General features: G+C 38.3%; 1 protein-coding gene across 3 annotated transcripts in view; it reads right to left on the reverse strand.

Moving 5' to 3' along the window:
- Positions 1-5,175: 5,175 nt before the first annotated feature.
- Positions 5,176-15,062, reverse strand: part of ZNF112 (zinc finger protein 112) — a 31,572-nt gene continuing 21,685 nt past the window's right edge. For all 3 annotated transcript variants that reach the window (XM_050768322.1, XM_050768324.1, XM_050768323.1), the window contains one exon: positions 5,176-8,564. In XM_050768322.1, the coding sequence (XP_050624279.1) occupies positions 6,061-8,564 (2,504 nt within the window). In that variant the 3' untranslated portion in view covers positions 5,176-6,060. The remainder of the gene's footprint in view (positions 8,565-15,062) is intronic.

Raw genomic sequence — 15,062 nt, forward strand, 5'->3', positions numbered from 1 at the left:
CCAGCTGCACATTTTTCCAGCAGGCTTGAACCCAAACCGGGGCCTTAAACATTTCCAGACATTGACAAAGACTTTATCTCTCCTTCATATTTGAAGGATAACTTTGCTAGATACAGTATTCTTGGACGATAGTTTTGTTTTGTTTTGTTTTTTCCAGCACTTTGAAAATGTCTCTCCACTTCCTCCTGGCCTGTATGGCTTCTGTTAAGAAGTATTTTGCCAGATGAATTGGAGCTCCTTTATATGTGATTTGCTTGTTTTTTTCTTGCTGCTTTTAGAATTCTTTCTCCTTGACCTATGAGAGTTTATTATATGCCTTGGGGTAGTCTTAGTTGGGTCAAATCTGTTTGCTGTTCTATTACTTCCCTGTACCTGCATATTCATCTCTTTCTTAAATTTTGGAAAGTTTTCTGTTATTTTGTTGAATACACTTTCTATTCCTTGCTCTTGCTCAACTCCCTCCTGAACATCGATAATTCTTAGTTTTGGTCATTTGAGGTATTTTCTGTATCTTTCAGGCAATGTTTGCTCTTTTTCCTTCTTTGTTCTCTTCTGTGTATTTACAAATAGCCTGTATTTGAGCTCACTGATTCTTTCTTCTGCTTGATACATTCTGCTATTGAGAGCCTCTAATGCATGTTTCAGTTCAGCAAACATATTTCTCAGTTCCAAGACTTCTGATTTTAAAAAATTATTTTATTCTCTGTTCAGGTTCTCTGATATACTTCTGAATTGCTTCTCTGTGCTATCTTGGAGATTACTGAGTTTCCTTAAAACAGCTCTTCTGTAGTCTTGGTCAGAGTTCACATATTGTCTTCCTGTTAGGATCCGTCACTGGTTCCTTGCTTTGTCCATTTGTGGGACACCATGGCTCCCTGTTTGCTGTTGTTGCTTGTGAATGTGTGTCTGTCTTTGCATCGAATGATTACATATTCCAGTTTTCTCTGTCTGGCTGGTTTTGTTTTTTATTGGATATGGCTCCCTAGAGATTCTTTTTATTTTACCTGTTGATTTTCTTCTTTCCTGCTAGGTTACTGACTTCTTTTTGGTACTAGATGGCACATTAACTCCAGGCTTGCCTCCGTTCTAGTAAATAATCATAGTGCCACCCATCCCAAAAGGGGTAGGTCCCACAGAGCATATTCTAGTTGTAAGAAAGCTGGCTAGTGGTTCATGATTGGGGACCTACAGTGTAGTGATGCTGAACAGCCACTCTGATTTTTGTCTCCTTTGGCTGAGTTGCAGAATAGAGTTTCCATGACGGGGGCAGTATTCCCACCTCCCTCCTTTGTCTCTGGCTGTCCTCAGGGATATTTCTCTCTTCAGTTACTCCTGATGCTCTCTGTAGGTTGAGTCAGGGACGTCTCCTGCCAGGGAACCCAAGATGGTGAGGAGGCTGGTTGTCCACCTTAACATTTTCCAGTGTAGAAACTGTGAGACGGGGAAAATTTTCCACAGTCTTGGTGCCAGGCAGATTAGGGGGAAGCGCATGTGGATAGGAAAGTCCAATTCTCTTACCATCTGCTCAGTTTTTTTCACTTATTTGTATCCTCAGGAACTGTCTCCTTCTATTTGAGTTCTGGGATATTGCTGGTGATAATCTTGGTGCTGTATATTTGTCTTTAGTTTTCTATTGAAAGGAGTGAAGCCAGCTTGCTTCTACATTGCTATTTTTGGAACCAGAATTTAATCTCTACTACTGACTTATGAGTTGTACTTTAAAAAATTCTTAAATGGTTACTCTAGGGCTTAAAATATATTCCTATATTTTTTCACAGTCTATCTTCAAATCATATTATGCCAATTAATGTATGGAGTACCAACATATACCTCTAATTTCTGATGGTATATTTCTAATTTCTGTCTTCCCTGTTTTGCAGTGTTCTTACAAAACATCTTACTTTTATATATCCTCTAAATTAATAAAACCTCATTCCTAATTTTGCTTTACTGAATTATATTTTGGAGTAATAAATTATTTTACACTTAAAATGATTGAAATAACTATTTTCATAGTTATGTCTTTTGGTAGATCCAAGTCTATTTCTGGTATGCTAAATATCTCTTACAGTGCAGGTCTGCTAACAGTGAATTCTATCAGCTTCCATTCATCTGAAAATGTCTTTATTTCGCATACCTTCTGAAAGATTTTTTTCCACCAGGCTTAGATTTTTGATTGATCATATTTTTTGTTGTTGTTTCTAAATGTTAAAGATATAACTCCATTGTCTTTTGCTTGCATGGTTTGTGATAAGTCTGATGTTTTTCTCATTCTGCTTCTTACATGTAATGTGTCCCTTTCCTCTGTCTGCCATTAATATTTTCTTTGCACTGTCTATCCATTTTTAGCTACTTGACAATAATCTAGTTTTGTTCTTTTTTAAAAAAAATACTGCTTTGGTATTCTGAGGTTCTTGAATCTGGGTGAAGTCTTATTATTTTTGGAAAATTCTCAGTCATTATCTCTTTAAATATCTTTTCTTCCCATTCTCTCCCGCTGCCCCTGGGTTTCCAAGTATGCAAATATTAGATTTCTATTGTTTTCACACTTTTTCTTTTTGTGTTTTACTTTCTGTGATTTCTACTGACCTATATTCAAGTTCTGACACTTTTCTTAACTATGTTGAGCCTACTCATAAGTCCTTCAAAAGCGTTCTGATAAAAGTAAAAGCAGTAGCATAAATTTTCTTTTCCTAGCATTTCCCATTTGACTATTAAATTTTACTGAAATCCCTATCAACTTATGCATATTATCTGCCCTTTTCACTGGAGTCTTTAGTACATCAATCAGTTATGTAAAATTCCCCAATATTTCCAAAATATGGTTATCTATAAGTGTGGTTTTATTAATTGGTCTGCTATCTATTGGCAGAAGATTGTTCTCAACTTTTGATCTTGTATTTTTAAAACAAAATGCCAGAAAACATATACAGAACAGTAGAGACTGAAGAAAACATTAATTTTTGCCTAAAACTGGGCACACATGTTCTGCTAGGATGTCAGAGTGGAGTGCTGAATTAATCTTGTCAGGAATTAAGCTGGAATTGGGTTTTATTGTTGCAATATATATCTTAGTTGTACCACTGGCTTCAAATTTCTCTAGTGCTATCTTGTGCTTAGGGTGAGAACTGGAGTGCTAAAGTTTTCTCAGTGTTCCTGTTGCCCCATCCTCAGCTTTTGGCCATCCCTTTGCACTGGGGCCACAGAAGGATTCTCCATGTTCTTCCCTTTCCTCATGGTAGCCTGCTGTTGCCTCTCACTAAGAGTAGGCTGGGGACCAGCAGTGTCCTTTGTTGTCTTGGTTAGTCTCAGTTGTTAGTGGGAATCGGAGTGTGACAGATTCTATGCATTTTGCATTTTAGGGAGCCAGAACCACACAGGACTAAAATGGTACAGAATATCTCTTCCTTCGGCTGTGAAATAAGAAAGCAGGTGAGGCTGCTATACTGTGAATAATGTGAAGACAAGAATTCACAAGAAAAGAGAGGTGAGAGAATTAAAGGAAAGCAATATAAAATCCCCCTACCTTACCCAGACCCTAGCCTTACACTATCTGTATCTTTTCATTTATATGAACTAAGAAATAGTTTTGGTTTAGGCAACTCTAAATTTTCTGTTACTTAGAACTAAAAGCATTTCAATTGATAAAACCACCATGAGCTCTCCCCTGTAAGTGATGATATCAAAGACATGCTTTAGAAGCCCTGGATTTCTGATGACACTGTGCAACTTGAACCAGCACCTTGAAAGCCAAGTTATGCCAGTACTTTGGTCACCATATTCATCCAGCAAGGGGAAATCTGATGGAAAAGCTGTGAGCATCAATTTATAAAACTGGATTGCACTAGGACATCCTAGGCAACATGGATTTTGAGACATAAGGAAATTTCACAGAAATATAAAGTTACTGGATACCTAATTTATCTGTATTCTCAAAAATCCAGGAAATTTAAAAAATTAACTTCAGGGGGTTTATTCTTTACTGTTGGTCCTAATGTCATACAATGAAATCGAGTAATCATATCATGAGTTCTTAAGTATAAGGGATAATATCAATAGCTGTTCACTGCTTTGGTATAACTGGTAAATGTCCATTACAAATATTTTTAAATAAAGCACAAAAAAAACCACTAAGCCAAAAATTTTGCTTTCCAGAGAAAACTACTGTATATATAATAATGAGTAATCTTTCACACATTATCTATAAGCATATATTTGAACATACATGTAAACAGACTTAAATTAGCTGGTTATTATGAATGTACAATCCAGGTTTTTACCAAATAATATGCATGACCTATTCTTGTCATTTTAGAGCTAAATCATACTTTCTGTAGATCTACAGTATAGAACATATAGAAACTTACCCAAATTCATATTGATGGACATTTACTTCCAGCTTAAAACATTACTATCATTGTAAAATCCTTCCTTCCTGCTAAAATTGCTTAATTATAAATTACTGTTCTATGATTTCCAGATCGGCATGCACATTTTACATTTTGATACATATGGGCGGCTTAATAAATATTTTTATATATATTAAATGACAAGCTTGTATTTTTCACTTTCACCAACAAAATGCATCTCTTTTTTTTTTTTTTTTTTTTTTTTTTTGAGACGGAGTCTCACTCTGTCACCCAGCCTGGAGTGCAGTGGCCGGATCTCAGCTCACTGCAAGCTCCGCCTCCCGGGTTCGGGCCATTCTCCTGCCTCAGCCTCCCGAGTAGCTGGGACTGCAGGCGCCCGCCACCTCGCCCGGCTAGTTTTTTTGTATTTTTTAGTAGAGACGGGATTTCACCATGTTAGCCAGGATGGTCTCGATCTCCTGACCTCGTGATCCGCCCGTCTCGGCCTCCCAAAGTGCTAGGATTACAGGCTTGAGCCACCGCACCAGGCCAAAATGCATCATTCTTTAAGACAGACACTAGCAAGTAAATGGCAACTCTATCCTACTAGTCAATACATTGATAAATATGCTTAGAAAAATTCAAGATTTTCCCCCTTTTTTGTGTGTCAGTGGGAGAAGTATGGGAATGGAAAACTTGACAAAATTAAAATCCTTCAAACTTGACCCTGCTTAAGGAGGTGTGGATTGGAAAAGGCCACAACATTTACAAATCAGTCAGATCAAATGGACTTTGAGAGAAATATGGAGAATAAAAAAAAAACAAGTATTGTGATTTTGACATTTATTAAAAAGTATTTGTCATCAGTAACCATTTTGGATACTTGCAAATATTACAGTAAAACTCTGCCTTAACTCACAGGGCAGGAGTAGAAAATCAATTATGTAAAATACAGTGTTCCATTTTTGCAATATTAACCAGAAACATTGTTTATCAGTTTGTACTGATATTTAAAGTGCACACATGTGTACATATACACACACACAAAGCTAAACTTCAACAGATGGTATAATGTATAGAGACCAAACGTTAAGAAGTGCAGTACATCTCTGCTCAAGATGGAACAAAGGATAGGAACTAACCCCAATAGGGTTACAACCAAATTAATGTTATTTCAGATCATAATAATGCATATTGTTCTACATTTCAAATATTTACTTGAAATGATTTTATTAAGATTACTTGCAAGATTCCTCTTTCAAATACATTTTAAGTGAAGTTTTAAAAAATGAGCTTAAAAGTTTTCAAACATTTTACCTTTATATACTTTTACTTATTTAGCAAAAAGTACTGAGCACCTACATTGAGTTATGAAATGTCATAGTTTTGTAGACTAGCAATGAACAAAGTCCCTTCTCTCACCAAGCTTACATTCTAGAGAACATGGATTTAGGTATGCTCATCACTGTACTTTGATTAAATTCCTGACCATACTCATATTTTATAAGCCTTAGCTCCTGTGCAATGACTGATGTTAAAGTTCTAACAAAATCCCTCATGAAACCCCTCTCATTAAATGTCTCTGTTGTGTGGTCTCCTGGCCATTATGAATGTTGAAGTTGGGCAGAAAATTACATTTTAATTTTTAAAAATTCTTTTTCTACTGAAAGAACTCTAGTGACTGGAACATTTCAGCTCCCATTTGAGGACTTCAAAACAAAACAGAATCTTCATTTCTGTGTAGATTCTCTGATGAAGGGTAGTCCTTACCAAAGTCTTCGCTTCTATAGAATTTATCACTAGTATGGACCCTCTGATGAATCAGAAGACCTGAGCTCCAACGGAAACCCTTACCACATGCATCACATTTGTATGGTTTCTCTCCTGTGTGGACTCTCTGATGAGCCTGAAGATTTGATCTCTGACTGAAGCCCTTTCCACATACCTCACATTTGTATGGTTTCTCCCCAGTGTGGACTCTGTGATGGGCTTGAAGACTTGAATACCCACTGAAACCCTTACCACACTGTTCACATTTATAGGGTCTCCCTTCTGCATGAACCCTTTGGTGTGCTTGAAGGCGTGAACTCTCACTGAAACCCTTTGTACACACCTCACATTTGTATGGTTTCCCTCCTGTGTGAACCCTCCGATGTGCTTCAAGGCGCGAACTCTGACTAAAGCCCTTCCCACACATCTCACACTTATACGGTTTCACTCTAGTGTGGACTCTCTGATGACCCTGAAGATATGCTCTCTGACTGAAGCCCTTTCCACATACCTCACATATATATGGTCTTTCTCCAGAATGGACACTCTGATGACTTTGAAGGTATGATCTCTGACTGAAACTCTTACCACACTCATCACATTGGTATGGCTTCTCTCCCGTGTGGACCCTCTGATGGGCCAAAAGTGTTGAGGCCTTACTGAAGCCTTTACCACATTCTTGACATTTATAGGGTTTTTCCCCTGTGTGAACCCTCTGATGAATTTGAAGATTAAAGCTCCAACTGAACCCCTTCCCACATTCCTCACATTTGAATGGTTTTTCTCCAGTGTGGACTCTCTGATGGCCTTGAAGGTGTGAACTCCGACTGAAGCCCTTCCCACACTCCTCACACTTGTATGGTTTTTCTCCAGTGTGAACTCTCTGATGGCCTTGAAGGTATGAATTTCGACTGAACCCCTTCCCACATTCCTCACATTTATAAGGTTTTTCTCCAGTGTGTACTCTCTGATGGGCTTGAAGATATGAACTCCGACTGAATCCCTTATCACATTCCTCACATTTATAAGGTTTCTCTCCTGTGTGGACTCTCTGATGAACGTTTAGAACTGATCTATGATTGAAACCTTTGCCGCATATATTGCATTTGTATGGCTTCTGTCCAGTGTGGACTCTCTGATGATCTTTAAGTTTTGAGCTCCAGTTGAAGCCATTCCCACAATCCTTATGTGGTTTCTCTCCAATGTGAATTTTTGGATGACCTTGAAGATACAAATTATGGCTGAAGCTGTTACCACACACATAGCGTTTATATGGTTGTTCCTTGGTGTGGACTATCTGAAGGTCTTGAAAATGTGAGGCCAGACTGAAGTCATTACCACACTCCTCAGAATTGTAGGAATTCTCTTCCATATGAACCCTATGCTGAATGTCAAGATTTGAACTACAAATGAAACTCTTTCCATACTCTACATCTGTGTATAGTTTCTCTTCAGTGTGGATTTTTTGATGGACTTGAAGACATGAACTCTGATTAAAGACATTCTCATTTTCCTCATATTCATGGGGTTCATCCCTAGTATGGACCCTAAAAATACTATTAAGGTCTAAGCTATGACTGAAGGCTTTCTCATAAATGTTGCGCCTATAGGACATCTCACCTGTGTGGATAAGTTCATAAGTGTTAAGAGGGGAATAGTGATTGAAATTCCCACCATACTCACTACATTTGCATGGTTTCTCCTCTGTATGCACTCTCTGATAGGATTTCAGATGTGAATTCTCAATATCATCTTCTCTCTGAATATTTTGATGATGGTGAAGAAGTGAACTATAACTACAGCCCTTTCCATGTGAACTGTATGTATAGGGCTTCCCTTTCAAATGGAACTGCTGATGAACTTCAGAGCTGGAGTCATTATTGAAGGCTTTTCTATACCTAGTACATGGATAGGGCTTCTCCTCTGTTTGAATTGAATCCTGATTGAATAATGATACCTTCACGATATCTTCCCCACAGTCATGGCAGCTGTAGTTTTCTTTTCTGTGTACTTCCAGTTTATCATTGTGATGTGAGATCCAACTGACGCTGTCACACTTACAGAAATTATTTTTCATGGAAATTTGCTGACATCTACACTGATAATTACATGACTCTTTCAGATACATTTTTCTCCAAGAATGATGTGCCCTCCAAGATGGATACTCTTGACTTTTTATATAATTGGAGCCATTCCCTATATGAGTCAATATATAGTTCTCATCTTCAGAAATCTGAACTGGTATTCCTGCCCAAACCTGGCAGAGGGAATCACCTTGTTCTTGCAACTGAGAATTCTTCCCTTGAAAAACTTTCAGGAAATCTTGACACCTGATTAACCCACCTGCACTTTGTTGCCAGGTCTGACAGGAGGAAAGCTCTTTGAGGGAAAGGTAGCTTACTGTTACTTCCTGAATACTCTCCATCTTTTGTTGATTCTTCCTTCCTATACAGATAAAGAGAATTCAGACGTGCATGAGTAAATGCTTTATTCGAGAGATTTGAAGATTTTACACTTAGGTCATAACATGAAACTTGAATGAACCAGAGGAAAATTAATGCCACCATTTCTAAGAATACTTACAAAATGCCTCTTCTTTGGCTATACCAGTTACAGGTTGAGTATTCTCAATCCAAAGATCTGAAATCTGAAATGCTCCAAAATCCAAAACTTTTTGAATGTTCTACATGATGTTCAAAGGAAATGCTCATTGAAACATTTCAGATTTCTGATTAGGGATGCTCAACTGGTAAGTATAATGCAAATACTCTAAAATTTGAAAATATTTGAAATACAAAACACTTCTGGTCCCAAGCATTTTGGAGAAGGAATATTCAACCTACATACAAATAGCATTTACATAATTCAGGATATTTGTATGCCTCAAAATCATGACGTTGCAGCACAACTTGGACAGCGAACATGATAGCTATGTTCAAAAGGCCTAGTAAAATCATAAACATGGCTGGGTGCAGTGGCTCAAGCCTGTAATCTCAGCACTTTGGGAGGCTGAGTCAGGTGGCTCACCTGAAGTCAGGAATTTGAGACCAGCCTGGCCAACATGGTGAAACCCCATCTCTACTAAAAATACAAAAATTAGCCAGCCATGGTGGCGCACACCTGTAGTCCCAGCTACTGGGGAGGCTGAGGCAGGAGAATCGCTTGAACCCGTGAGGTAGAGGTTGCAGTGAGCTGAGATCATGCCACTGCACTCCAGCCTGGGCAACAGAATGAGACCCTGTTTCACAAACACAAAATGCAACAACACAACCATAAACATGTTATCATGGATTTATCATGGGTTTCCAGGAAATCTGAAGGGGAAAAGATGATGTTCTTAAATTCAAAAAAATGTAGTTGCAAATGGACAAACGCCTTTTGTCCTAATAACTTTTTCTTTTCTGTCTGGCACATGAACATGATAATGTTGTTCATTTGTAAGGGTATTGTATGCGTTAAATGATATGCTGAAGAAGGTAAACACAGACCTTTACTTTATGCTTGAGGCATCACATATCCTGTCACAAATGAGCTATTTATCCTCATGAGAATAATAAGCTCTTCTAAGTCCCTGTAGGCCATTATAAATTTTAACTCTTTTCAAAAGATATTTCACAATTATCAATGGCCATGGCATAGGTCAAAATGTGAAAGACTGTGACAGAATTCAACTAAAAAAAATCAGAAAAAAATTATGGCACCTGTAGGTGTCCTCTGAGGTGCTCATGAGCCATGAACAAAACTCAATGAATACTGACTTTGGCTTGTGCCATTTTGCTGGAAAATTATGTTAATGTTTAGGAAATTTGAGGCACCAGAAGGGGTTGAAGATAGGATATTTGAGTAGAAATATTTTATTACCAAGTTATTAAAGTTCAGATTATAAGCAGACAGCAGATCTTCATATACTAGTGACAAATATCCTCCCTAAGGACAACTGGTTAAACAGGGTTGAATTAATAACATGCACTCTTCTAACACTTAGAAGTAGATTAAGTCTCTATAATATCCAGAAGAAAAGCAGTAAAAGGAATGTTTTTTCATGAATATTACCCTCAAACATAATCCTGCCTTATTTCTTTGTGTTTGTCTGCCTCTCCACACTGGAATGTATTGTCCATGAAAACAAACACTGTTTTGTGCACTGCATTCCTTTCACTGCCAAGTGAACAGTAGTTGCTCAATAAACATTGATGAATAAATCATAGTTTGAGTTGCTCTCACTCATAGAACTAAAAGGGCATGTAACGTAGCTTTTTAAATGGGAAAGGAACTGGTGATGGTGACAACTCTGCTGGAAAGCTGAAAGGCTATAGGAGAGGTAGGGTGACAATTCAGAGTGATACTGCTGATGAGAAAAGCAAAGGTCACAAGAGTCTACTGTGGATGAAATAAAAATGTAAGATCAAAAAGACCAATAGGCAGGGCCTGTGGATTGAGTCTTTCTCATTTTTAAAGTAACTTTTTAAATGGTATAACTTTGAGCCAGGCATGGTAGTGCAATCCTGTAGACCCAGCTACTCAGAAAGCTGAGGCAGGAGAAATGCTTGAGCCCAGGCATCTGAGGATATAGTGACCTATTAATATAATCACACCTGTGAACAGCCACTGCACTCCAGCCTGGGCAGCATGGCAAGACTCTCTCAAAAAAACCCAAAATGGTGTAATTTTTCTTGAACAAAATCTTCCCTGTGAGCCCTACCCTATCCCAACTTTTAAAAAAGGAAAAAAGAAAAGGCCACACTGATGACTCTGTGTCACTAGGCTCTGGGGCAGCACACTGATTGTGGGACAACACTTCAAGGTATGTCCATAGGTATGCATCTTGGTACTTTAAAAGCACATTTACTGATGTCTTTGCCTTCTCAAAAGCAAAGCTTTCAGTTATTATAATGATATTTTATCATATAATGATGAAATGAAGGCATATATTATAGGAGGCATATCAGATAAAGTATATAGCTTATATGTGAGAAGTTTGAGCTTCCAGCTTGGGTTAATCATAATCCTTGTAGTTTTGTTTTACTATTATAAAAAACACTCAATATATACCCATAAAGATACAGTGGAGTATGTCCTGTCTTTTGGGACTGATACAGTGGTTTGAGAACATGAAAGCAGCTTGTTAGTCTAAACCCAATTTCTTACAAAGCAACTGCTTCAATGCAAATTAGTACATAATTCATGATATAAAAATATCTCAAATATATAAGAGATTAAAGTTTCTCTCTGACCAGTGGGTTTTGCAATGTTAAGGACATAGAAGAAGAAAAAAAACAAAAGGTCATTTCACTTTGTTTCAAATTCTTCTAAAAAGGACCACACACGTTAACAACATTAATTTCCTTTAGTCAATGGTACAGACTGAAACACCTTGTTACTTTATTTAAATATCTCAACATTTAAGTTATATTTCAATATCAATGGTAGAGTGGTAATAAGAAATCATGTTAAGCTTATAAATGAACTTTATTTGATGGAGAAAATAAGCATGACAAAAGATGACAAAGACCTCATTTGAGGTAAGAAGGTTGAGAATTTATTACGTCTTCATAGCAATCCTGCTTTAGCACTTAGAGGTTGAGAAAGTCAATCATTCAAGCATCCCAAATCAATCAATTCAATAAGAAAGGTGCTATATTTGTCATAAAAACAAATAATTCCTTTGAATTTAATACTTAGCTATAAGGAACTCAGAGAAAAAAAATCTTTATGTCTTCTTCTTTTTCTTCTTCTTTAACAAAAGCTAAGTGAGAACATCAGCTCAGGTAACCCAGCTGAGATCACCTTCCATTCTTACTTTGCTTTTAGATAGAGAAACTAAGGCATTTTTGTGGGCACTACAAGGTATAGTGGTGACAATGTTTAGATCACAAATATTTAAGCTGCAAAAATATTTTGACTCCTTTCTTAACCACTGATATGGTTTTGCTCTGCATCCCCACCCAAATCTCATGTTGAATTGTAATTCACAATGTTGGAGTTGAGGCCTGTGGGAGGTGATTGAATCATGGGGGTGCTTTCTAATGGTTTAGCACCATCCCCTAAGTGCTGTCTCATGAGATCTGGTTGTTTGAAAGTGTGTAGCACTCCCCACCCTCTTTCTCTTCCTCTTTCTCTGCCATGTAAAACATGCCTCCTTCCCCTTCACCATCCACCATAATTGTAAGTTTCCTGAGGCCTCCCCAGCCATGCTTCCTATATAGCCTATGGAACTGTGAGTCAAGTAAACCTCTTTTCTTTATAAATTACCCAGTCTCAGGTAGTTCTTTACAGCAATGGGAGAACGGATGAATAAAGAAAATTGGTACCAGAAAAGTGGGGCACTGCTATAAAGATATCTGAAAATGTGGAAGTCAATTTGGAAATAGGTAATGGGTAGAGGTTGTAATAATTTGGAGGGTTCAGAAGAAGACAGGAAGATGAGGGAAAGTTTGGAACCTCCTAGAGAATTGTTACATGGTTTTAAACAAAATACTGATAATGATATGGACAATGAAGTCCAGGCTGAGGTGGTCTCAGATGGAGATGAGAAAGTTATTGGGAACTGGTACTGGTGATATATTTAGATATATTTAGGTTTGTAAATGCATTTATACATTTTCCCAACACTGGTGCTATGCTTTAGCAAAAAGACTGGCAGCATTATGCCCCTGCTCCAAAGATCTGTGGAACTTTGAACTTGATAGAGATGATTTAGGCTATCTGGTGGAAGAAACTTCTAAGCAGCAAAGCATTCAAGATGTGGTCTGGCTGCTTCTAACAGCATATGTTCATATTCATGGGCAAAAAGATTATCTGAAACTGGAACTTGTATTTAAAAAAGAAGCAGAGCATAAAAGTTTGCAAAATTTGCAGCCTGACCCTGTGATAGAAAAGAAAAATCCATTTTCTGGGGAGAAATTTAAGGCTTCAGAAATTTGCCTAAGTAAAGAGGAGCTGAATGTTAATAGCCAAGACAATGGGGAAAATGCCTCCAGGGCATTTCAGAGCCAGTCATGGCAGTCCCTCCTATCACAGACCTGAAGGCCCAGGAGGGAAAAATAGTTCTGTGGGCTAGACCCAGGGCCTTGCTGTTTTCTACAGCTTAAGGACATGGCACCCTGCATTGTAGCTGCTCCAGTTCCAGCCATGGCTAAAAGGGGCCAAGGTATAGCTCAAGCTATTGCTTCAGAAGTTGCAAACCCCAAGCCTTGGCAGCTTCCACGTGCTGTTGGGCCTGTGGGTATGCAGATAGCAAGAGCTGAGGCTTGGGAACCTCTGCCCAGATTTCAGAGGACTTATAGAAACACTTGGATGTTCAGGCAGAAGTCTGCTGCAGGGGTGGAGCCCTCATGGAGAACCTCTACTAGGTCAATGGAGAGGGGAAATGTGGGGTGAAGCCCCCAGAATCCCCACTGAGGCACTGCTTAGTAGAGCTGTGAGAAGAGGGCCACTGTCCTCCAGACCCCAGACCCACCAACAGCTTGCACAATGTGCCTGGAAAAGATGCAGGCACTCAATGCCAGCTCATGAAAATAGCCAAGTGGGCTATATGCTACAGAGCCACAGGGGCAAGGCCTTGGGAGTTCATCCCTTGCATCAGCATGGCCTGGATGTGAGACATGGAGTCAAAGGAGATTTTGGAGCTTTGAGATTTAATGACTGCCCTGCTGGGTTTCAGACTGGCATGGGGCCTGTAGTCCCTTTGTTTTGGCTGATTTCTCCCTTTTGGAATGGGGGCATTTACCCAGAGGCTGTACCCCCATTGTATCTTGGAAGTAACTAGCTTGTTTACTAGAATATTATGCATCCCTTACAAAAACAAGTTATAATCTTAGACTGGGAGGGATTTCCCCAAGGTAATGGCAAAGAAGAAAAATTAGTATATTAAAAATAAGAATATACATATCAAATTTTTACATTACTATGAGGTATATGATCATATTAGTATATGTAAAAAAAATTGAGGTATTTTAAAAGGTGACATTATGTTCCAGCTGACAGTATCAGGAAGGTAGATTGGCACGGCATGGCCTCAGCCTGTTTTTGTACAACCCAGGAGCCAAGAGTGCTTTCTACATTTTCAAAGTGGTGTAAGAAAAACAAAGACTATGTGACAAAGAGCACATACAGCCAGGAAAACCTAAAGTATTTAATACTGGGACCTTTAGAGAAAAAGTTTAACTCCTACTCTCAAGGGTCATGTAGGACCCTGAATCTTGACCAAGATGGAAACAAACAATTATAGAAGTAAGTTAATTTGTTTTGAATTTTTTGTTGACTCTTTCTTCTTACCCAGCAGCATTCTTAGCTACACAGTTGTGACAGTGGCTTTTGATGTCAGTCTTGAGGACTCAAGAAACTATCAAAATGTTTCAATTCACACAAATGTCCAACTTGAAAATTCTACTTTAAGACTGTGGCTATGTCAAGAGACTATTTCGGGCAAGAGTATGGGACAGAATGGGAAGATAAGAAGCTGGACATAAGAATACAAGCGTGTCTCACTTGAAAATGCTGCATGAGGAAGACCAGTTATAATGTTGGCATTGGTCATTTTTGATACTTACTTCAGCTGATTGGCTATTCTTATCTTTTAGGATTAATGGCTATCCATCTATGAATACCCAAGGACAGCTAAGCAGTCAGAACAGGTATCCATCAGATGAGAAACAGTATTCTAGAATATCCTTCAATTACACAGATTTATTCTACACCTATTAGCTGCCTCAAGGTGAATGGAAGAGAGCAAAGATCATGCATCTATTACCCAATTCATTCAGAGAGAAAAGCAAGTCAAAGAAACTGACACAGAAGCATAATTGAGAGGTCTGAGGGGCAATCATGGGGCAGTGCCTCTGAAACAGACTGAATGAGCAAAAACAAACAATAGTAGGTGAATATGGAAAGTGAGAGCAGGTTGAGGGGACAAATACCTTAGGACCTAATAGGCCACTTTAA

This window comes from Macaca thibetana, chromosome 19 (assembly GCF_024542745.1).
Source record: "Macaca thibetana thibetana isolate TM-01 chromosome 19, ASM2454274v1, whole genome shotgun sequence".
NCBI lineage: Eukaryota > Metazoa > Chordata > Mammalia > Primates > Cercopithecidae > Macaca > Macaca thibetana.